Source organism: Erythrolamprus reginae, chromosome 5, assembly GCF_031021105.1.
Source record: "Erythrolamprus reginae isolate rEryReg1 chromosome 5, rEryReg1.hap1, whole genome shotgun sequence".
Lineage (NCBI taxonomy): Eukaryota > Metazoa > Chordata > Lepidosauria > Squamata > Dipsadidae > Erythrolamprus > Erythrolamprus reginae.
In genome coordinates this window covers 62413269-62438850 of record NC_091954.1, presented here as the reverse complement: position 1 = coordinate 62438850, position 25582 = coordinate 62413269, and the positions used below count along the sequence as shown (strand labels likewise).

General features: G+C 37.8%; 1 protein-coding gene across 1 annotated transcript in view; it reads left to right on the top strand.

Moving 5' to 3' along the window:
* CFAP58 (cilia and flagella associated protein 58) overlaps positions 1 to 25351 on the top strand; it is a 79339-nt gene extending 53988 nt beyond the window's left edge. Inside the window, exons 16-18 of the mRNA XM_070752803.1 lie at positions 20798 to 20917; positions 22736 to 22869; positions 24538 to 25351. Coding sequence (XP_070608904.1) covers positions 20798 to 20917; positions 22736 to 22869; positions 24538 to 24658 — 375 coding nt within the window. The 3' untranslated portion in view covers positions 24659 to 25351. The remainder of the gene's footprint in view (positions 1 to 20797; positions 20918 to 22735; positions 22870 to 24537) is intronic.
* Positions 25352 to 25582: the final 231 nt, after the last annotated feature.

Sequence of the window (25582 nt, the reverse complement as noted above, 5' to 3'; positions counted from 1 at the left end):
ATGCTGATTATAGGTAATCCTATACATAGCATAGAGCCTATTAGTTAATAATAATAATAACAACAATAATAAGTTATTAGATTTGTATGCTGCCCCTCTCCGCAGACTCGGAGTTGAGAAACCACATATCTTTCCAGATGATGTGAAATGGCAGAGTTGGCACTATATTATACCAGTTCCCTGGAAGTGCATCTTCTCTGCAACAGTTCCTGTACTCTGGAATGAAGTTGCCCCTGAGATCTGGATAGTGCCCACTGTTGACCTGAAGAGGCTTGAAAATTTGGGTCTTCTATCAAGCCTTTAGTAAGTTTAAGCACAGGATGAGTAAGCTTCCTTTTATTCTCTTTTCCATTCAATTCCAGTTACTGAATGGCATCACAGTATATTCAAAATATCTGAAGTGGGGTGGGTGGATGGACTTGCAATGCCATTCCTTATTTCTAGTATTTATATTAATACAGAACCCAACTTGCCACATACTATGACATTATAGTTTTATGGCATTATCGGGCATCCCAATAAAAGTATGCTTCAAAACAAACAATTGTAATTCTACTGAGGTTGTACTAATAAAGAAATAAAATCTTAGTTCTGCAAACCTTATTGACAAATGTAATAGGAGACACCGCCGGAGAGATTAAGCATCAAATGACTCCCTGCTGTAAATCTGTTTCCAATTCGGACACTGCTGTAATTGCAGCCCCTGGGATCTGATCAATGGCAGAGTTGTTACATGGATGAGGTTTTAAGGTATTTATTCCCGCCTGAGGAAAAACACTTCATAGCATCCTTCCCTCAAATTACACCCTGCCCAGATCTCAACACAGAGATAAGGGCAAGGGTGTTTAAATAAATAGTTCTCTTTCTCTCGCATTCCACTTCAGTTTAACAGCAAATCTTGACACTGGAAAGTAGCAATGCTTTTTTCCCTCTTTTGCTCATTTCCTTCCCTTGTCAAAATAAACTTTGCCACTAGAGAGCAGTAGGACTCCATGCATCCACCTGAATAGTATTTATTCTTTGAGACAGATTTATGATAAGATAATGGGCACTGTGAACTCCATCCCTAAGGTTACAAAGAAAGATATGACTTTTGCTATGTAGAAATTGCCTTTTCCCTTTTCATCCTTACCTGGAAAGGGAAAAGGGAGGTTCTTTGGATAATGGTTGCTTTTAACAATGCCTATCAGTGGTTTCCATTTTAATGGAAGTAATGTTTTTAATGCTATAGGAACAAGTAAAACTTTACAGGAACAAGTAAAACTTTAGTCCATGAAGTTGCCTGAAACCCCAGGATGCAGCTTAGTTAAGACAGAGAACTTGGCTTTGGTTTTTACAGTGGATGTGTAAAGGAATAGTATAAACCAAAGAAGCACTTTCATTGCCTTATGCTAGCAGCCCCTTCTGAACCTCAGAGCATTTGTTTCCCTCCTGGAGTATGCTTCCCTCATCTCTTGTTGGCTTCTTGTAAAAATACCCTGGCATCCCATTATGTTTACATGGTGTTCTTCTTCTGGTTCCTTTCAACTGTGTGAGTTCTTCCTCTATCACTTTAATCCATTTTGAATAGTTTTTATTGCCTGTGCTATAAAATACACTCCAGCAATGCTGAGTATATGTAGATTCAAACCAGCCATCTATTCAGCTGGATTAGCTTTAGTATAGTAGATAGCTACATCTTTGCCAATTCATTCAAAGTCTCTTTCCCAAGGCTCTCACGGTACATCAATGCAACCATGATTCAGGTTAAATATGTGATAACCCAGAAATTAGAGTGCATTATGCTATTGAGCACTTTTGCTGACATGGCTCTTTATAGTCCCTAAACATAATTTCAACCATAAATCCTGGAAAATCATTAAGTAAGAGCTTTGTTATAGCAGGAACTGTATAGCTCATTTAGCAGCTGCCACTGTCATCAGACTGATAATAAATCCCACCTGGGTTCTATCATCCACAAAATCCTCTACCTGGGGCTGAATTTATAAGGTACTTGAATCAGTAATACTGCAAATGTGGCAGCCTTCCCCCTCTTTTCAGGAGATGGTACTGGTGATTTTGGCCAACAAGGAAGTCACATGGTTGCTGTATGAGGAATACCCTGCCTCAGATGGACAAAAAGTCCTGCAAAGCTGCTGGACTGGAACACTTTATCCAACAGCACTTGGGGTTTTTTTTAACAGCAGTGCATAGCAGACATGGCTAGAGATGAACATGTGCCAAAATCAGTAATTGAATATCTCAGGTGAAGCATTGGTGCCAACATCATGTCTTGCATCTGGAAGCTGTGGGGGCTCAAACGAGGAACAACTGGCAAACGGTTTGGGGGTCACCTGAATCTTGAGATTTACTTTACTTAGCTTTCAGTGGGATGGAGCTTTCCCAGCTGTAACCCAGTATGCAGTTTGAGAGTTCTGAATTCAAAAGTCCTGCTTGATAAAATAAATGTAGTAATTGTTGAAGGCCTTTTCACAACTTCAGATCATATACCAGTTGTGCCCATTCCAGGATCAGGATATCTTATTTTAGTAATATCCTGCAGGGACTACTGTAATGTGGATTAGCCTCAATATTCTATTTTTGACAAAATAACTTCTACAATTTTATGTACACGTTCTGAGTTTCTATGTCCTACTAAAGTTTTAACTGAATCCGCACAACCTGATAAGCCATCATGATAAACAATTTAAGAAATAGATTGTAGTTTACCAACCAGAATGGCTAACTTCACCCAACATGTTTATTATGTTCTGCAAAAGCCCTATAACATTTATTGGTGGAAATAGTTGGAAAATATAGAATTTTGCGTCGTGGAAGTTTCCTGCATAATTTTCTCTGACTTTGGGCAGGAAGGGAGGCAGGAAATCCCTGTAATTTCTGCACCAACACCACATTGTTAATGTAAGCTGTTTTTTACTGTGCACCTACAGAATTGCAAAAATCTATACAATATTTATTTGTAAGCCTGCATTAAAAATGCATAGCTGCGTAGTTGTATGTGTATTTACCAAGTTAATAAAAATAAATCTAAAATGGAATATGCTACCCCACTTTTTTCAAAGTGTGTAGCTTTACAGTGGCTTGTGCTGACATTATAAAAATAAATGCAGTAGAAATGACCACCCTTTGTTACACAAAAGCAACTTTATGCACTAGAGCGAGACACTTGATCAAATTACAGATATAGCAGATACGGTGGCTAATTCATTACTGTATACTCATCAAGCAATAATTGAGTTTGGAAAGCAAACTTACAGCGCTGTCTCAAAGCTCTGAGGCAACTCTGCTTATATTTCCAATCTCTTGAATTTCCTAGTATCAGGGTTTGTTTTGGGGTTTTTTTGCCACCAAGGATGCATGGCAAGGGTAGGTTCTAACTTATCCTGCTGCCAGTCCGAACCAGGAAGAATGCACCTCTTGTGCACTTCACTTGCTTGTTTGGAACATATGTTTATTTGTATACTATTATTAATCTATGTTAGTGAACAGTAACTAACGAAGTAATTTTGTAAGGATAGTTAGGAAACTGTCCCAGTAAATGGAATTACATAGCTTTGTCTTTCTTCAAAACACTAGCTGCTTGAAAAAGCACTACACATTTTGAAAAAGAAGTTTCTCTTTTAAAATTTGATCTTATCCCTAACTGGCTAAATGTTTGGCTTATTTAACTATATGTCCAAAGTAACACAGATGAAATCGTAAAACTTTGTGGATACCTGTTATTTTAAAGACAAGAGCCATGGTGTCACAGTGGTTAGAATCCAGTATTATAGGATACTTCTGTTGCCTGCTGGTTGCCTGCAGTTTTGTTTTTATCTGCTCAAGTTTGATTCAGCTTTGCATCCTTTCGAGATCAATAAAATAACCCAGATTTTTGGAGGCAAAATGGTGATTCTGTAAACTGCTTAGAGAAGGCTGTAAAGCATTGTGAAGCAGTATATAAGTGTTATTGCTATCATAATGAAACTGGATACAGAAAAGGTTTAGCTAAAAGAAAATGTAAAAAGTAGTCTTCATTAAGAAATAGATTGTGCAATCCTTCATATACGAAAAAGTCATATATTGATCCAATAGTACAGGGGTCCCCAATCCCCGAGCTGTGGCCTGCTACTAAGCCATTCAGAACAAGGCTGTGGAAGTGGCAGGTAAGCGCATGTGCATCTCCACTTGCAGGAGCAGTGGACATGTGTATGCGATCGGTTTTCATGAGGATTATGCATTCGTGCCCAATTTCCCACCATTTCTGCAGAACCATCCCTTCTTCCTCCCCCTTCCGGTCCACAAAACCAGAAAGGTTGGGAAACTCTGCAATAATATTTTCCTCTTTTAAAATATACGCAAAATCTTGTGGTTATTAATTGTTTAGGCATAAGAGAGCTTATGTAAAATTAAAGTTAATGCATCAATGCATCCCTGCACACTCTTCCTGACCTATTCCAGACCCCAGCACAACATTGCCAACTCATATAGTGCTTCTTGCACACCTCTACACATTTATGTGTGTCCTTCCTGACCTGTGCCACACTCCCATGCACCCTTCCTGATCTGTGCCGCATCCTGTGCCCACTCCCCAAGCTGCACACCTCTCATGAGCCATCTGAACCCCCTTCCAAGTCTTCCCCTCACTCTCATTCTCTCTCTCCCACTTACCTGCTTGCTGGCCTGGCATTTCAAACTTCCTGTAGCTTCCCCAGAGGCTTCAATTGTGGGAAGCTGACAGGAAGCTGGGCCATCTTTCACGGGACCATGGGAGTCAGTTAACAATGGGACTGCAGGAATTGTTGTCATTAATAGATGGCCTGCTTTACAATTGCATTACATAGCAATGGAAATCCTAGTCCCAATTATCGTAAGTCAAAGTCTACTTGTATTGTGTCTTTCATGTTCAGTATTAACCAGATACCGTCTCTGAATATTGACCATTGTGTAAATGTTGGAAATTCTCACTTAATAAAGTACCTATATGTTATGATAGATCCTAGCTGAAACTTTATTGAACGAAGTGATAAATGCTGTGTGATTCAACAGATGACTTTTCCTATTTTATTATTAATGGCTTTGCAGTTAGGAAATGTATGGAAAGAAATTATGTATAGATACTTTATTAATCAAAGATGATAGCTAATAAACACATTAGTTAACACATTAATTTTAAAAGTAATAATGAAAGGCAACAATAGCTCTAATTCCTGAACAGTTTTCCTTATGCACTGATATAAAAAAAATAGGAAGAAATATAAGTAGGTATTCAAGAAAAAGAATTTGACTGAATGAGCCACAGTAACATCTCACCCATTTCTTAGTTTCAATAGAAGAAAATATATGTAGCTCAGTTTGGATTGTGGATTCTCTTTAAGCAATGCAGGCGTTTAATTAATCAAGTAGGTAACATTATCTGGGCCAGCACTGATGATGTTACCTAGCTGAATAGTGAAATGTCTGCAAGCTAATAACCAAACACATGGAGCACCAAGGGCTCCACCATTTTCTAGTCATTCAAATTACTTATTCTCAAGATTTAAATAGAGCACAGCATAACCATAGTACAGAAAGGTGACTGTGAAAATTGACAGAACAGAATAAGAATGAGAAAGGAATGTTTATTTGTTAAGGCTACTATTTACAGAAAGACTCACAGAGAAGCGTTTTGACCTAGTCCTATACATAATCTGCATATTGTAAGATGGGTTTCTTCTAGTCCCTTAGCATAAAAACAGCTTGTATTTTGTTCTGCTTGCTGTGAATGTTCCTTTATAAAATGGAATTGGTGAATATGACAAGGATATTTTTCATATCATGTGCCAGTTAAGAGCCTTATTTAACTGTCCTGCTGAATTCATGAAAACTAAAACTGGATATTGGAGGAGGAATAAACCAATAAACCGCCCCGAGTCTGCGGAGAGGGGCGGCATACAAATTAAATAAATGAATGAATGAATGAATGAATGAATGAAAATTTTGAGCATGCTATTTCCATTTCCATCTTTGCCTATTTAGCACTAAGGTGTAAAGGAGGATTCCAAGTAAACATGAAAATGAACATGATTAGAAGCCCCAGAGTCTTTTTGGGACCTTCCTGAATTTTTAAAGATTTGAAGTGGAGCTGGCAAATGCAAAGATATTTGGAGTAGGATTTTGCATGAGCCTTTTCTCCTTTGGCATGTTTGGTGAAATGCTTGGATAGAGTTTAAGATACTATAATTTTTTAGCGTATTATTTTAATACTAGGCTTGGAAATATTGCATAAAGCATCTCCAGATTTCACATACAGTAGGAATGTAGACTGAAAGGTTCAAGATGACCTGACTGTATTCCTTATTTATTATACATGTAGGGAACTATAGCCAGTTCAGCTCAAAGAAAGTTTAACATTTAAAGTTTAAAAGAAAGGTTACTAATTGTGATAGACAAGTCTTGTTAATTTCAGGAAGACATAAATGGATAACATCATCTACAACTTCAGTCTTCCCCGTAAATATCCCAACAAAACGATTTAGAACTTTGACTCTATTATTAACACCAGTTGTTCTGCCTCAGCCAGTATAATGGGCAACATTAGAGCTGCATTGTGTTTTCCCAGCAAACCTAATTAACCACTTGGTTTAGAATTTTTCCTCAGAAAGTGGCAAGTCATTATAAGACAGCAGCAACAAGTTTAGAATTGTTTTCTGCACTATTGCATGGAATAGCTTTTATTTATTTGCTTGTTTTCTTTCCAAGCCATTCTTTCAACTAAAACAAGACAAGGGGAGCATTAAACTCTGTTTGGAAAGATGAGAAAACACATAAGGATTCTAGTCCTTCAGCATTTATTATCCTAACAAATAGGTAAAGGTTCGATAAATGCAAAGGAAAATACAGAATAGATCTGTATGTCAGAGTTTTAATAAATGATGACCCATTGGCTCAAATATTTTTATTTATTTGTAGATAGAATCTTACACGAACATGAAATTGATTTTGAAAGAATTAAATTCATTTCCGAAACCAAGCACTGCAACAAAAGAATAATTATGGAAGCCATTGAAATAGAGAAACACCCCCACAACATGAATAAATGTGACGATACCTCCCGCCCACCAGACATCTGAAAACTAGCCCTAATCAATAAACGGATTCCAGCTATGAAAAATGACACTAGACCCAGAACAACACAGGATGCCACCACCAATCACTTTCACCAGACCCAAACCCATATCCACCCCACAGACAAAATACAAACACCAACCAGAGCCAAATCATGGCAGCATCTCTGCTGCACTGCCCTCCAACACACACACAAAGCTGACCCACCTTAAACATATAACTACCCCACAAACTCAGAGCCATACCAAAGCCCGGAATGTTATACCACAGACATACATTACAAAACTAGTCTGCAGGCATCAACTGCAATAACTACTCAGGATGTCACCCCTAATCTGAAAACATCAACTAATCTGCATACATCAACTGCATTAACTACTCAAGGTGTTACCCCACCAATTAACCAGGATGTTACAACACAGCCAACCAACCCACTTGCAGCAGCTGAGCCAGCACTCCATACACCCCCACCAGTATTTATAGAGGGAAGGCAGCTCAGACCACCTTTTGTTCGCCTGAGCACAAAGTCAAAAGCATCAGCCTGAAGATGACAAGTGTGACCTCGTTGAAACATCGCCAGGATTCTATCAACCTTATGTGGAAAAAGACCTGAATATGCCAAGACATACATACCTATACCCATGAAAATCTACAGAAACAAATTATACCAAGACCGTCATATATATATATTGGAGATAGATAGATAGATAGATAGATAGATAGATAGATAGATAGATAGATAGGTATAGGTATAGGTATAGATATAGATAGATATATAGATACATCTCTCTCTCTCTCTCTCTGTGTGAGAGACATATTTTTGCTGATAATAAAAAGGAAGGGAGACTACTATAGATCTATTTTGGGCTTATTTGCCTTCATCAGGTAGCCACACCCTTACTGGGATTTGAACCTGGGGCTCTTCCTTGTAAGGCAGTGGCCTTAGCCTCTAGGTTACAGGTTCATTTCCTATATAAGCTTGTACCAGGGAAAGGTTATGTGTGATTTTTTGATGAATCAGTCTGGTATATGGAAGGAGCATCACAGCTTCCTTTTTTGCCTTCCGGCCCCACTAGAGGCCATATTCCAAGGCAGGTAAGCTTTTTATAGCCGACAACCATAATCTATAAGTGTAACATATTTTTGCTGATAATAAAATACACACACACACAGAGAGAGAGAGAGAGAGAGAGAGAGAGAGAGAGAGAGAGAGAGAGAGAGAGAGAGAGAGAGAGAGATGTAGATATAGACGTATGCATACTAGTAGCTGGATAACCATGCTTCTCTACAAAACTGAGCTCCTTAGCATGTAGTAGAATGTCTAAACTCTCAGCCTGCAGGGCGGCTGAGTCATGTGCTGGCTATGCCCATTGGAGTTGGAGCAGAGTTCTTTTCAGGTAGGAAGGAGTAGTAGAACATCTAACTCCTTAGCATCATAGCATGTTAATAATAATATAAGAAATAACTAATGATCTGATTGTGATTTTGAAAAATGCTTTCTTATCGAACACCTAGAAGCCAAGAGGAACATACATGCCAAGTTTCAAGTTTGTAGGCTTTATGGTTCTGGAGATTTATTTTATTTTATTTTATTTATTTTTTCGACTCTATGACGCCCAATCCTGTAGGACTCAGGGAAGCTTAAAACAATACAGAATAATACAATAATACAATATCATTTCATGATGTGTAAGTGGTATTTCTTTTATATATAGAGAGGCGTACGCATAAGTTATATTGATCTCTTTCTTATATGATTCTGTTTTGGAGTTCTGTTTTGTTACACAAATAATGGCAAAACAAACAAATTTGTCTGTGGCCTAATATAAGTAATCATGAAGAAAGTAAAATTATTGCTCTCTATTTCATTTAATAAGAAAGGGAAAATAACAGACTTTGTTGTAATAATATGATGCTGTGTGAAGGACTATAGTTTGTAAAACAAAAAACAAACAACCTCCCCACCAAACAAAGAGAAAAACTGCTAAACTGTCTTTTCTCCATCACTATAATGCATCCTCTATAAAAACATCTGAAGGTGTAATGATATCATAATAGTTTTGAAATCAGATGTTTTCCCCAATATTTCTGATTCTGGATGGATGCTGCCATATCTGTTGGAGTGGAATAGAAATAGATAAATCCTAAGCAATATAGATAATCTCTAGAAATGTTATCTTAAAATGCAGCTAGGTTTGACCCAGGCTGTTTTGATTTATGATCTTCTTACATTCAAAATGAGAATGGAGTGAAATTATAAGAATTGTCCCTTGCAAAATGTGAGGTGGGGAAGTCCTTCCCTACCTCACAACTAGGTACCTTGAAACAGAATTACTTGTGTAAGCTCACAGACTGAGAGAAAGAGTTAGTATTTTATGCAAGTGGAACTAAAAAGACAGATACAATATGTAGCATTAAAGAAGAGAAACTCAGCTTTGCTCTGGTTTAAAATAAGCCAATGAAAGCATGAAAAAACTGAATCAATTCTCACATTTAGCTAACATCATCAGGCCCAAATAGGTCCGAGACAATTTTGTACTTAGGTAAAGTTGTGTAAAGATTAAAGATAGATACACTCAATTTGCACCCCTGTGTGTGCATGTACACATACATACATATATACACAAACACACTCACACCTATCTCAAAAAAATAAAGGGAACACTTAAAAAACAGAATGTAACTTCAAGTAAATCAAATTTCTGTGAAATCAAACTGTCCACCAATTTCATATGTTGTTGTGCAAATGGAATAGTTGTGCAGATGAAATATTCAATGAGAATATTTCATTCATTCATCAGGTGTGGCTACCTGATGAAAGGAAATAAGCCCGAAATAGATCTATAGTAGTCTTCCTCCCTTTTCATTATCAGCAAAATATGTTACATACACACACACAAACACACGACAAAAAAATCACACACATACACACATATATACAGTGATCCCTCGCCACTTCGCAGTTCATCTTTCGCGGCTTCAGTGCATTGCGGGTTGCTGCTGGGGCTTAACCTGGTGCGGATCGGAGCCTCCGGGAGTCCCTCCTGAGGAGAATTCCCTGCATGTACACATTGTCCCTCACTTCCACCCTCCCTCTTTACCTCTCATCTCTCTGCCTCTGTTTCTCTCTCTCGGGGAATCCTCATGAGGGGCTCCCGGAGGCTCCGCTCCGCACCCAGCAGCAAAGTATCGCTTTGGCAGGGACAAGGCAGGTGTGCCGCTGAGTTAGCCTGGAGGGAAGCTTCTGGAGCTACCTCCACCAGAATTGGCTAATTCAGGGGCCTTGTCCATGCCAAAGTGACGCTTTGCAGATGGGTGCGGAGCGGAGCCTCTGGGAGCCCCTCGTGAGGATTCCCCAAGAGAGAGAAATGGAGGCAGAGAGACGAGAGGTAAAGGGGGGGGGAGTGAGGGACAATGTGTGGGGGGGGGAGAGAGAAAAAATCCTCCTTTGCAGATTTTCATTTATCGCAGGTGGTCCTGGAACGTAACACCCACGATAAACGAGGTATCACTATATGTATTTATTTATTTATTAGATTTGTATGCCACCCCTCTCTGTAGACTCGGGGTGGCTAACAACAGTAAAAAACAATATAAACAAATCTAATATTAAAAGTAGTTTAAAAACCCCAATTTAAGAAACCAATCATACATACAAACATACCATGCATAAATTTTGTAAGCCTAGCGGGAAGGGAATATCTCAATTCCCCCATGCCTGATGACAGGGGTGGGTTTTAAGGAGCTTACGAAAGGCAAGGAGGGTGGGGGCAACTCTGATATCTGGGGGGAGTTGGTTCCAGAGGGTCGGGGCTGCCACAGAGAAGGCTCTTCCCCTGGTTCCCGCCAGACGACATTGTTTAGTCGATGGGACCCGGAGAAAGCCAACTCTGTGGGACCTAACCGGTCGCTGGGATTTGTGCGGCAGAAGACGGTGCTGGAGATATTCTGGCCCGATGTATGTATGCATGTATCTGTTTTCGTAGATTTTCACAGGTACAGGTATGAAGGTCTTGGCATATTTGGCTTTCTTCCCGGATAAGTTTCAGAGATTCATGGTGATGTTTAACGAGGTCTCACTCATCATGTTCAGGCTGGTGCTTCAGTTTTGTGCTGTCACCCTAGCACATGTGTGTGTGTGTGTGTGTGTGTGTACATACACACATACATACATACTGTGTGTGTATGTGTAAATTTAATAGCATCAAAACCACGTATATTGTGTTATACCTAATATCCTTATCTACTAAACAAAGTGATTTTTACATCACTTCTCATTGTAAATGTAAGACTGCATTAGAAAAGCAGGGCTCTGGTTTTAAAACAGTCTTCCACAAGAGTGCTGGTGCATATTGCTTTCTGAGTTGAAATAGGTTCATCTATAGCAGTGCAGTAAATATTCTTGAATTACAGTTGCAAGTTGTCATTGCTTGATAATTGTTTTGCTGATACATGCCATTCTGCAGCTCAAAACATTTACTGCTGCTCAACCTACAAGGAAAATTTTGTGTTCATTTCAGAGACAAATTCTAGTTCAGATTTAAGTGAAGAAGAATGCTTCTCTAGCATGAAACTGATCAGCCACCACTAAAATGTACAAGAGTGCACAATGTTAGTTGATGAGAATTATATTCATATAAAATAAATCTAATAATGCCTTTTAATTTAACTTCTATTTAATACATCATAGCAGTAGGCAGATATATAAAGTGGTGGGCAGGAGCTGGTGTGCTCGGGTGCTGCATCCCGGTAGGAAATTCCAGGATGCATGCGCAGCTGTGTGCCCCTGACGTGCCCCCATGTGCCCCGCGTGAGTTTTGGCTTCAAAATCTCGTGTGAGGACACTCGCACAAGTGAGATTCTGGCAATGTTTGCTGATATTTTGCTTCTGTGCATGCACAGAAGCAAAAATATCAGCGAAAATTGCCAAAATCTCGCTCTTGTGCATGTCTTTGCATGAGATTTCACCTGCTGTGCATGCGCAGAAGCCAAATCTCGCACGGGGGCACCTATCGGGCGCATGTGCACTCACAACAGCTTCAGAGGGCTCACTGGTAGGAGGTAAGTAGAACAGCCCTTCGCTGGATATATAAATGTAGATATGGAAACATATGCAGTGATACCTCGTCTTACAAACGCCTCGTCATACAAACTTTTCGAGATATAAACCCGGGGTTTAAGATTTTTTTGCCTCTTCTTACAAACTATTTTCACCTTAAAACCCACCGCCGCCTCTGGGATGCCCCGCCTCCAGACTTCCATTGCCAGCGAAGCACCCGTTTTTGTGCTGCTGGGATTCCCCTGAGGCTCCCCTCTATGGGAAACCCCACCTCCGGACTTCCGTGTTTTTGTGATGCTGCAGGGGAATCCCAGCAGTGCAAAAAGAGGTGCTTTGCTAGCAAAGGAAGTCCGGAGGTGGGGTTTCCCATGGAGGGGAGCCCCAGGGGAATCCCAGCAGCTCAAAACTAGGCCCCTTCGGCTGGCAAAAGGGGTGAATTTTGGGCTTGCACGCATTAATCACCTTTCCATTGATTCCTATGGAAAACATTGTTTCGTCTTACAAACTTTTCACCTTAAGAACGTCGTCCCGGAACCAATTAAGTTTGTAAGACAAGGTATCACTGTATATGCATGAACATGTATGTGTACATATTCATGTATATATGAGTTTCATATCTTTGTGGGATATATGCAGGGGTGGGTTGCTGCCCGGATGGGGGAGGACGCACTAGAGGAGCGAAAATGGAGCTCCATCCAGAGCACCCAATTTGAAATTTGCTGAAAGAAAATGCAGGACGTCCTGCATAAGCCACGCCCACAGTGTGGTAGTAAAAATTTTGGCAGCCCTTCACTGGATATATGCTAGTGAACAAATGAATGAAGGAGTATAGAGAAGAAAGATAATAAAAGAGTACAACTCATGAAGAAAAAAAATCTCTTTAAGAACAGAGCCTTAATGGAAAACAGTAGAAATGGAATAGTTTGCTACAAAGATGTTCTTGTATCTTTTGTAGCCTGCAGCCTTTTTCTTAACATAACAACTGCTTAAATGAGGTTTAGAGGAGTTTTAAGAATTTCGGCTAGTGCCTGCCGATATAATTTATATAAATAATATTCAGAATTCTTTTTTAGAAAAATTCCCAGCAGACTGAATTTGTTTTTCCTCAGGGTGCTTGAAATATTCTGTGGATCTGCTTCTGAGTTAGATCACGAGAATATATTTCTGCATCTGTCATTCAATTCTTTCTAATATTTTTTATTCCTTCTTGGTCAGGATGTAAACTAGTTACAAACTTCTCAACTCATTTTGCAAATTCCTTTTGTACATTTCCTTTTTTAAATATCTGTTTATTTAGCATGAACTAAATTTATTTAGTTTATTTATTTATTTAGCATTCTTTTTATTGAGAACATTTTTTCAGTTTAGTTTGCCTAAACATTTTCAGGCCTCAATATATGAAAATTATATAATGTTTCTCCTTCCCTTGTGCTAAAACATTTAAGAATGCTATTCTAGGGTTTATAGTGTCTTTGAGAAAATAAGTTAATTAAAAAGTACAGATAATACTCTATTTATAAACACAATTGCAATTTCATTCTGCATGGCCATAACTGTGAATTTATTTTCCTGAATAGGCATTTTTTTGTTGCATAAAAAGCCAGAAACCATTAAAAAGGTCATAAACCGGCTATTTGACTATGGGATACTGCAACTGGTCATAAACAGAAACTGGTTGTTGAGCCCCTGAAATACAGTTACATGACAATAGGAAGTGGGTGAAAACATGGCACTTTATGATGACTGAAAGTATTTTAGAGATTGTAAAGTACCCTTTTTGAGGCTGTCAAAACTTCAAACAATTGCTAAATGACTGGTTGCAAATTGAGGATTACTTGTGTATAACTTAGTACAGTAGTACCTCTACTTAAGAACTTAATTCGTTCCATGACCAGGTTCTTAAGTAGAAATGCTCTTAAGTAGAAGCAATTTTTCCCATAGGAATCAATGTAAAAGCAAATAATGTGTGCAAGCCCATTAGGAAAGAAATAAAACTCGGAATTTGGATGGGAGGAGGAGGAAGAAGAAGAGGAGGAGGACAGTCACTGCCGAAGGAAGAAGGTGAGGTGAGGGGAATCAAAAAAATCCAAAACTTTAAGGCTTAAAAAAAAGAGGGACTCTGTGGGGGCAAGGAGGAGCATGCGCCTCCCATATACCCAGCGCGAGGCTGCCTCCCATACACTGCACCAGATAGAGAAACCCTGGGGTAATAGCAGAAAACTGGACGGACCTTCGTGCCACTCTCAAATTCCTGGGAAATTTTCCCAGGCTCCGGTTCTTCAGTAGAAAATGGTTCTTAAGTAGAGGCAAAAAATCTTGAACACCCGGTTCTTATCTAGAAAAGTTCTTAAGTAGAGGCGTTCTTAAATAGTGGTACCACTGTACTAAGAGTTCTAGCAAGCATATCAAATTCTTATTTACTACATAATCAGTTTAACAACTGCTTTTACCTAGACAGGGGTGCATTCCTGGAAGCATGCGCGTGCCTTGTGCATGTACACATGTGCAGTACACCCTTCCCCAAAGCTGAAAACAAAATGGTGACACATGTGCAGTGTCGGAAATGTGGCTTCTGCACATAGTCAGAAGAATCCCCTCCAACCAAAAAAATTTAAAAAAAAATTAAAAAAAAGATGGCACAGCCTACGGACCAGTACCATCTGATCTGGTTCAGTGATGTCATTGTGACATCACCAGTGGGTACCTCTGTACCTAGGGATATGTAAAATGTATCAATTTGATAATGAAGTTCTTCACAGAATTCTGGAACATCCTGATCCCACTCTGGAGTATGGCATTTTAGAGAATGTTGTTTTGACTGCTTCAGGAAGCTAATTCTATGAATTGGAACTAGTTTAAAGTATTCTGCTCATGTTGGAGGATTTACTTGAAGATATTGCCAAATTGCTCCCCAGAAGTTCAGCAGGATCTGAAGGGAAAAGATTGTAAAGTTCTCTTTCCCTCCTTTTTTAAATCATAATTTTTAATTGATTTTTGTAACAATAGAAACATACACACTACATATAACACAATGCTAAGTGATCTGTGCACACACCACCAGATAACATTCAAATCACACCACCAAAATGAGAGTATACTTTATATATAACCTTTTAAACTAAAATCAATACATTTATTTACATATTATAAAGTAATTCCAACTTCTTCTTCGTAACTTGGTCTCGAATTCTACTGACCATATAACCCCTAACCCTATCCTATCGTCCCATCAGTTCTCGCAATTTATTTTCATTAACCATAGTCATCTTTATATCCATAGTTTCAAACTGAATGTGGCCCACCATGTACTGGTACCAATTTTGTATTGTGCATTTTGTTGCATCCTTCCAGCCTAAAACTGCTTGGGTACTTTCTATAACTGCTTCTTTAATTTCTCTAAATTCTCCCATTTCATTCCTTTTTACTAATACAGTACTGCCATTTCCTTTGTAATTGTCCAGCTTATATTTAACATCCTATTAGTTCCTCTTGCATCTCGTTCCAGAATTTTAGCACTACTAGACATGAGTATGAAGTTCTCCTGAAGATTCTAGGCTCAGTTTGATGAGTTCTGTGCATAAAAATTCCTTGTCACATCTTTTTTGATAACTATCTAAACAAAACATCATCATTTCCATTCTTCTTCATAGTAAAAATGATTTCTCTGACACTTCTGTAAGTTTCAGATAAAGATGCTCAGTAATAAGATCAAATGGTATTATCCATTAGGGAATCTGAGATTAAAGCTCCAAGTAAATCTCAAATTTATGAAGTGAGTGTGAAATATTTTTAAAACTGCTGTTATTTTTTTCTAATCAAGCATAAGAATGATTAGTATGACAAATGTATTTATATTAATTAGTGTTTAATATACAGGTGTCTACCCAAGCCCTATTTCCAATCTGTCTCTAAGAAGGGATTTTATGTTTTTATTAGATCAAAATAGACTTTCAGAATCTGACATTGGTAGATATAATTAGATCTTTTCTTGCTTTGTTAATATTGTTCTTGAGACATTGTGTTGCTAAAAGAGCCAAATGAGGCTATTTTTATATCTGAATCTTGAATGGAAACTTCTGTTAAAACATTTTTAATGGTATTGAACTTTTATGCCACTTAATCTTCTTGTTGATTTACTTTAAGACTTAAATTATACTTGCCAATATTATTTCCTGACTCTTATTGTTTATACGTTTGCTGTTTGGGTGACACATTACATATTTGTCCTTCTAGCTGCTGGATTTATTTAGTTGATTTTGAATGTTTATTCTACCATCTGTCAGATTCAGTCTGTCCACTGTTCTTGTAAAACTGAAGCTTGTAAGACCGAAGAGATTGCAATTTCTTTGAATGAAAATTGAGGTACAACAAAATAGGCATCAGCATTCATGCCCTAATATTTCAACATATTGCACTAAATAAATACAGTGGTACCTCATCTTAAGAACGCCTCTTCTAACGAACTTTTCAAGATACGAACCCGGTGTTTAAGATTTTTTTGCCTCTTCTTCCGAACTATTTTCACCTTATGAACCCAAGCCGCTGCTGCTGGGATGAAGGGGTTTCTTTCCCCCCCCTTTTTTGAAGAAAGAAAAGGGAGGGGCGGCTTGGAGAGGGAAAAGACTGTATTTAAATAACTAGGAGAACAGCGTGCTTGCAGAGGCACTGAAAGGGTGTCTTTTGAAGAAAGAAAAGGGAGGGGCGCCCCCCCTTGCCTTTCTTCCTTTCCACTCACCCTTTAGCCTAGCCTTGCTTCTTCCACCCACCCCCTTTAGCTGCTCCTCCCTGCCCTCAGTTCGCCTCCCTTCTAAAGTTTGGGATTTTCCTGAAGGATTTGCACGCATTATTTGCTTTTACATTGATTCCTATGGGAAACATTGTTTCATCTTATGAACTTTTCACCTTACGAACCTCCTCCTGGAACCAATTAAGTTCGTATCATGAGGTACCATTGTATTAGTAATCCACTAAAAATATTAGTATCCATAAAGATGTCATATGTGTGTTCATAGTTGCTGACACCAATCATTAATGGTATATTTCTAAGACTTGGCAGGAGGAATTTCTATTTTGTCACAGAGCATTATTGATTGATTGATTGATTGATTGATTGTATTTATATGCCACTCATTCCAAAATGGACTCAGAGCTGCTAACAAGTGGGATAAATACGACAATACTAAAATATGATGAGAAAACACAATAAAATCAGTAATGTAATAAAATAATAAAACAATATCCTAAAAAGAACCATACATATGGTACTGTCAATCTAATTCCAGGTCTGCCAGAAAAGCCATTTAAGGATGTGGCATAACAATTGTAACACAAAGAAGATACAAGGAATAGGGTTTATTTTTGCCTCTTTTGTTCTCTTTAGTAAATCAAGATTATATTTTTCTGAAATGTTTTGTATTCTAAATAAACCAAATGGTTCTGCTTTGTAGAGTTCAATACACAGACCTATCCAAGTGGTTCTTTTATTCTTCCTTTTCTCCCTCGTATATTGTACAATCTATTCTCCCAGTTCCAATGAAAATTCATTAGGCACTGGCTTTAAAACCCTCAGTACTTCTTTCCTAGCTATCTTTTAATGTTCAGTAGACAACAGTATTAATAGTGAATTAATTAATTTTTTACAATGAAAGACTTGAACATTTTTCTTTTTAAGTATGTTTCCATGACTAAGTTGTAACTATACATACTAGAAATAAACCTGGTAGGGAGCTAGCTTTGTAGATAAAAGCATATGTGAATAATTACAGGTTACATAGTTTCTTTAGCTAATGAGCTAACTGCAAAGAACTTCAGATAGTTTCTGGTTGCTGAGTGGGAAAAGCATTAACATAATTTTTGTTTCGGTATTCACAGAAGGCAAGGCAGATATATTCTCTAGCAATAGCAATATCAGTAGCACTTAGACTTATATACCACTCCATTATGCTTTACAGTCCTCTCTGAGTTGTTTACAACATCAGCATATTACCCCCAACAATCTGGCTCCTCATTTTGCTAATCTTGGAAGGATAGAATACTGAGTCAACCTTGAGCTGGTCAGCATCAAACTCCCAGCTATTGACAGAGTTCGCTACAATATTGTACGCTAACCATTGCATCCCTATGGCTCCTATGAATGAAGAGATGGATGAATTAGCGTTACAACTTTTCTAACTTGTTGGAGTTTGGTTTGTAACAAGCCTGTCACTTCCAATAACGTAACACCCAAACGGCTACAAATAGCCATTTCGTCATTTTGATAATTATAAGTCAATAACTGATACTGAACTATAAATAAGCATAGGGCTGGCAGGGTACTTAATGCTGTCCTATGTATGTCATAAGTAAAGTAACCAGATATTCAGATTGGGAAAGAGGGACACCATTTGGCTAAAAAAGTTTAGCCAAAAAAAATTAGCAAAAAAAATATATATCTCTTTCTCTCTCCCCATCCTTCTTTCTCTCTCTTTCCCTTCCTTTGTCTCTTTCTTTCTCTCTCTCTCCCTCCCTCTTTCTTTCTCTCTTCCTCCCTTCCTCTCTCTCTTTTCTCTCTTTTCTCTCTCTTCCTTTCTCTTTGTCATTTTCTTTCTCCCTCCTCCTCTCCCCCTCTCTCTTTCTCTATACCTTCCTCTCCTTTTCTCTCTCTCTCTTCCTTCCTATCTCTCTCTGTCTCTCTCTCTCGCGCTTTCTCTCTCTCTCTTTTTCTCTCTCTCTTGCTCTCTCTCACTTTCTCTGTCTCTTTCACTCTCTTTCTCTATCCCCCTCTTTCTCTCTCTCTTTCTCTCTCTTTCTCCCTCTGTCTCTTGCTTTTTCTCCCTCCCTCTCTTTCTCTCTCTTGCCATGTCTCTCTTTCTCTCTCCCCCTCTCTTGCTATCTCTCTTCCTCACTCTCTCTCTTTCTCTCTCCCTCCCTTTCTTTCTCTCTCCCTTTCTCTCTATCTCTTGCTATCTCTCACTCCCTCCCCCTCTTGCTCTCTCTCCCCCTCTCTCTTGCTATGTCTCTCATTCTCTCTCTCTCTCTCCCCTCTTGTTCTCTCTCTTTCTCACTCTCTTTCTCTGTCCCTCTTTCTCTGTCTCCTGCTATTTCTTTCTTTCTTTCTTTCTTTCTTTCTCTCTCTCTCTCTCTCTTGCTCTCTCTTGCTATCTTTTTATTTCTCTCTTCCCCCCTCTCTCTTTCTCACTCACTCTTTTTCTCTCCCCCCACTTTCTTTCTCTCTCTCTTTCTGTCTCTTGCTATCTCTATCTTTTTCTCTCTCTCTTTCCTCCCTCTTTCTCTCTTTCTCTCTCTCTTTCTTCCCCCCTCTCACTCTTTCTCTTTCTCTCTCCCTCTTTCTCCCTCTCTCTCTCTTGCTTTCTCTCTCTTTCTCTCTCTTGCTATCTCTCTCCTCTCTCTCCCTCCCTTTCTTTCTTTCTCTCTCTCTTCCTCTCTCTTCCTTTCTTCTCTCTCTCTCTCCCCTGTTGATGGTGGGTGCCTGTGCTGCCTCTCTTACCTGCTTCCGAGGCAACGCCGACCCAGAGGCAGAAGCAGAGTGTGTTCAGTCGCTCCATTGGCAGCGCCAGGGTGAAGGTCTGTCAGGAAGGAAAAGCACCAGGACGGAGCCATCTCTATTTGCCGTTCCATCTGCCTTCCCCCAAGCATGGACTGTTGGAGGAGGGGGGGCGTGAACGCCTTGGCCGCACTTCCTTTTCCTTTTCTTCCCTTTTGCTGTTGCTGGCCATGCTGGGGGCTGCGGGAAAGGCACAGGTGGAGACAGGACACCGGACGGCGCAGCGGACACACTGGCCGCTGCTACCGCCACCGCTCTGGGTGCTGCACTTGCAATAGGTGTGCCTGCAGTGCAGAATCACCAGCTCATGGAGGAGATGCAGGCACGAGGGGCAGCCCAGCCAACAAGCCACTGACTGGACATTGAAGGACAGCCCACATAACAAGCCGCCAACTGGACATTGGTGGACCTCCGCATTGGTCAACTTTGAGCAGCGTGGAAGCTGAGCTTCCTTCTTCATGGCTTCCGAGTTTTTTCCTGGCACCACCAAGTAGAATCTGCTGGGGGAAAAACTTGGAAGCCATGAAGAAGGAAGCTCAGCTTCCACGCTGCTCAAAATTGACCAATGTGGATGTCCACCAATGTCCAGTCTGTGGCTTGTTTCAAAAAAATTGGGACTTTAAAAAAATGCCCTGGGATGGGGAAAAAATTGCTCAAAAGCGGGACTGTCCTGCGGAAAGGGGGACGTCTGGTCGCCTTAGTCATAGGACATGTATCTCTCTTTGACAGAGGTAGGGAGAAGAAGCTTTGTAAGCTGAGGACAAGTTTCTAGTCCAGTTGCCTTTTTAAAAAGCACCTTTGAGAGAGTCTACCATTTTTTTTAATAACCTAAGAAATTGAAATTACTTATAAATTTACTTTTGTAAATTCCTTCATTCCTAGGAATAAGAGGTGAAGCCTCATCCTCTGGTGATATCATTAATCCATTTCATTAATATAACAGTGATAAGCTTGACTTTCCCAAAAATTTAAGTAAAACAAGTTTTCTTACAAACTTCTTTACTTTTTTATTCTTATTTTTCTTTGCTGATGCTGTCACATTTGCACCTTTATTTTCTAAAATAGAATAGGTGTAATATTTTGGAATTATAATGAATGGTTTCTTCTAGGAAAAGGAGAAATTGTATGTGGAACTGAAACACATTTTAGCTCGTCAGCCTGGGCCCGAAGCAGCAGAACAATTACAGCTATATCGACACACACTGAGGGAGAAGACAAAACAACTTAAAGTAAGAAGCTCGAGTTTATTTCCCCCCAAAACTTATTGTAAATAAAGCATAGGTGATTTCGCCTAGCCTTCTAATTAATAATAAACCATAGATGTTTGTAATTTACAAAAACATTCAGAGGTTGCACTGAACATCTTAATTCATAGAATATGCTATTTTTCTACACTTGCTATTTTTCTACATTTTTGTTACAGCCTCATAAATACTGTGACGCTGTTTTGAGCTTAGTAAAGGTATTTGAGTTGAAATTTCAAACTCAAAACAAAATAATTTCAGTTCATTTTGTTAACCAGATTTTCTACCCAAGGCTCTTTTAGGCTGTTGCACAGCTAATGAACTTTGTTTTCAATATAAATAGGATTTACTTTTATTGCACAGCAGTATTTGTTGTGGCTTTTGAATTTTATGACAACTTCCTTGTCAGATGTTCCTGGATTCTTGAACCCTTGGTTAAGAGGTTTTAGCCTAGCCTTGCCTTGGGAGAAGCTTTATTTATTCATTCATTCATTCATTCATTCACTCATTCATTCATTTATTTATATGTTGCCCCTCTCCAAGGACTCGGGGTGGCTTACAACATATAAAAAGAAACAACACTAATACTAAAATGCCGGGGTGGCGCAGCAGGTAGAGTGCTATACTGCAGGCCAAGGAAGCTGACTGTAGATCTGAAGGTCAGCGGTTCAAATCTCATCACTGGCTCAAGGTTGACTCAGCCTTCCATCCTTCCGAGGTGGGTAAAATGAGGACCCGGATTGTGGGGACAATATGCTGGCTCTGTTCAAAAGTGCTATTGCTAACATGTTGTAAGTCGCTCTGAGTCTAAGGAGAAGGGCAGCATAAAAATTGAATAAATAAAATAAATAAAAATAACAGATTCTTATGACAATCAAGATGGTGACATACCTTTATGTTTTAATTATAGCATTTTAGGAAATGTCTACATGTAAAGAGTTGAAAGCTGAATACTTCTAGATTCATCTTTGGTTGGATCCAAATTTTTCTTGTAGTCCTAATTTCTTCAGTTTAACAAAAATCTGTAAACGTAAGGAAGATTTTGAATAATATTAATGAATCACATTAAGAACAGTTTTATAAATATTAATGAAGATTTACATTGGTTTGTTGGAGTTTTCATCTTACCTTTCATACAGGAGCAAAAGACAGCATTAACCCGATTAACAAAAAACTTGTATGAAAATTTCATAATTGTGTCAAGGGTATCTATTTTGTGAAATGTTGATCAAATTAAGATATGAAAAAGTAATTTAATAAACCATTGCTGTAAATGTAGATCCTTTTATGGCAATTGGAGACAATGCTAGAATTTTATATGCCCTTCAATTTTTTTCCCATTTTAATTTCCTAGCAAACTAGTCAATTTATTTTCTTCTGTTTATAACTAGTTTGCAGAAACCATCTAAGGGACAGGCAGTAATTAGAAGTAATTTCTACTTTCTATGATTCAATGTTGACAATGAATAGTAATGAGTTGATTAAGAAATTCTGTCATATCTTAAGACTTTTCTAAACTAGATGGCCAAAGTTAGGAGTGAGTGAGCATCTTTATGGGAATAATTTTATTGACTGGGGTACGCATAGAAAAAACTGTCATTCTTTCTCTTCCCTTTCTCATTTCTCCCAATCTATTGGTGTAACTGTAAGCAACACTCCCTGCATAAGGTTGTCTGCTAAGACAATCAAAGTTCTCCTTGTTCCAGGAATGGATTTATGTCACATTCTTTAAGAACTTGAAATAGCATAAAGGCAAATCACTGACTTGATGCACTATAAGAGGTTTTGTTTTGACTTTTTAAGGTTTTATCTTCTGAGCTGAATATGTATGAATCACAGAGTCAAGAATACAAATACGAGATTGAAAGACTTGCAAATGAACTTCTGAATATAAAGAAGAAATACCTCACTCAAAAACGCAAGGAGCAGGAAAACAGGTAAGAAGTATTAGTAATTGTAGTAAGAACAATCGCAAGAATGGAGCACGTAATGAGAAATGACTAGTTGAACTCTGATAGTGACAGCACTTTTCCAGTTATGTATGTGGAATAAATGATACATATTCCTAGGATTAGATAATTGAGATTAGCCACAACTGACATTTCATGTTTTTTTTAAAGTGAAATGCCCTCTTTTCTCTCTCTCAATTTCTAATCTATTTATTTGTTTTGCCATGGTCCAAAATATAATACCACTATATATAGTATCTATATTGATGAGAATGTACTTACTTTTGGTCTTCTGAATTTTTATACATCTACAGAATTCACTTGGGGCATAAGACTAAGAAACTTTTTAATCTTTTATATAGTTTTGCAGATAGTAGATTATTACAAAAAGTAAATTATTCTTCCAAAATGTTCTCTGCTGAGAATATTTCTGTTTTCTGCTTTACCAATTTAGTTCAAATTTAGAGTATAAGAGAAATATTATAATGTGGTAGAAACCATAGAACTTTGCTAATGCACTCTGCAACTTTTGTGATAAACAGAACAGATCAAAATGTGTGAATCGAACCTGATTTATTTAAATCATTATATAATTAAAGAAGGACAAAGAACATTAGCTGGTGGCTGATCAAAGATTTGCCTTTTCTTCCATTGCTGATTATGAATTTTATTGCATAATTTTATGAGTTTACAGTAGATTTTTCCCCCCAAATATTCTAATTGTACCAGTTTTCAGATAGAAATAGCAAGATAAAGTAATAGTGTTATCTCCATTGTATATCATTAATGTAACAAGTGCCACATACAATTTAATTGATCATCTTTAAAGATTTGGCTTGGACATGCATGTGTGTATATTACACACAAGTAGGCTCTAATTTTTCAATGTTATGCAAGTGTATTTAAAATCATGATAGACATTTTGGCTCTTGGAATATTACCAATTGCAGAAAACAATATAAGCATTTTAAAACTTAGCTGGCTGTATGTTGAATTCAGTTTTAGTCGCACAGCTTTTATATTAAGGCCATATAATTTTTCATTGGTTTAATGAATTTCATGGAACATTCTGTAGCATTTGTGCAGTCATGCATCTCTGTGCACAAAAATTGGTTCCTTACATTGCTCTACTTAGTACATATTAAATGGCTGAATGAACATTCAAATTGTTTTTTTCTCTTTAGACTGGTAAATTTAAGTAGTGTTTATTCATCCTATGGTACATATTCTGGGGAACATAACAATTTAGAGTTATATACATAGTGTTGGTTTTGTCCGAATACAAAATGTGTTACAAACACACATTCTATTTTTCCTTAGATAATCATTTGGGGAAAAAATACTTATTTTGAAAAGTGGTATTAAGGTTAGAATTTCTGAATTACAAAGTTTGCAATTAATTTACAATTATAACGTTTCTAATGAGAAACAATTTCAAGGGGTTAACAGTAGGAGAGTGATTCATTTCCAATTTTTAATACATTTCAATCAGCAGTTGCTTAATTAGATTCAAACAGATGTCTAATTGTGGGTGCTTAAAATATTGATGTATTTCATCAACATATTTTAAATGATCTTTTGATAGAATATTTGCCATTACGAATATACATCTTCTTTCTTTATTTCCTTTCTCTTTTGTTTTTCTTCATCTCCTAGGGAAAAGGAGAAAGCCTTGAGTAACATAGAACATGACTTCACTGGACAAAGAGCCAGAGTTCCACGCTTCACTGGAGGTGGTTTCCCGCTTAGCAATCCACCTCCCAAAATTGTGGCATAGCTATAGCATCAAGACATAATGTCACATGTTGTGGCATCCTCCTAGAGTATATTGCTTTTTCACATATTTCTTTCCTTCCAAAGATGTCTGTGTTCTTTTTATACAACTCTGTCACAGGCAAGTTCATGTGAATTTTAGTCTACCCACAAGAATTCTACATCTTACTGTATTGATATCAATGGAATATGCCTTTTTTTAAAAACCAAAAACCAAAAATAACAGCAGCATAATCTTATACTGCATTTTTAAAAATGCTTGATTTGGAAGTTAGTTTTTCTGAAGTCAATCGATTACGAAAAATACACTGAGGATTGGATGTAATGCATGCGGCTGTTTTAAAGCTTCATTGTCTCCAACTACCTCTTCTTGAATTTACATCCAAAAATCCCAGGAAAAAAATATTTACATTATTAATATCTTAAGAAAATACAAAAATTAAATTTTATAAACTTCGCACAACAGCATTAAGTTATAGCAATGTGCAATATGCAATAACAATTTTTTTTAGGAAGATAGGAACATGTGAGAAAGCTTGAAGAAACATTTAAAAATTGCTTAGGCATGAAACCATCTATGGCTTTCTATACCTAAATTTCTTTACTATTGTGATTTTATCATTCAGTAGCAAGTCATATGATGGAATCACTGTATGAGGTGCTGAAATGTGTATTAAAATAAATTGCTTTGAATGTGGTTTTGTGGTGAGATGTTTCTTCCTGCCTTAGGGATGAAAATTAAATCCAAAGAGAAATTATGATAAATATTTTGATTTTCTTTTTTTAAAAAGCCAATCTTTTTTGAAAGGTCATTGCTTTGGAAGATGCAGAGTTAAATGTTAAAACTATTGTGGAGAATATTAACATGCTTTATTCATAATTACAAGCAAATGTTAGGCATTAGTTATGCATTAGTTAGGACTAGTTC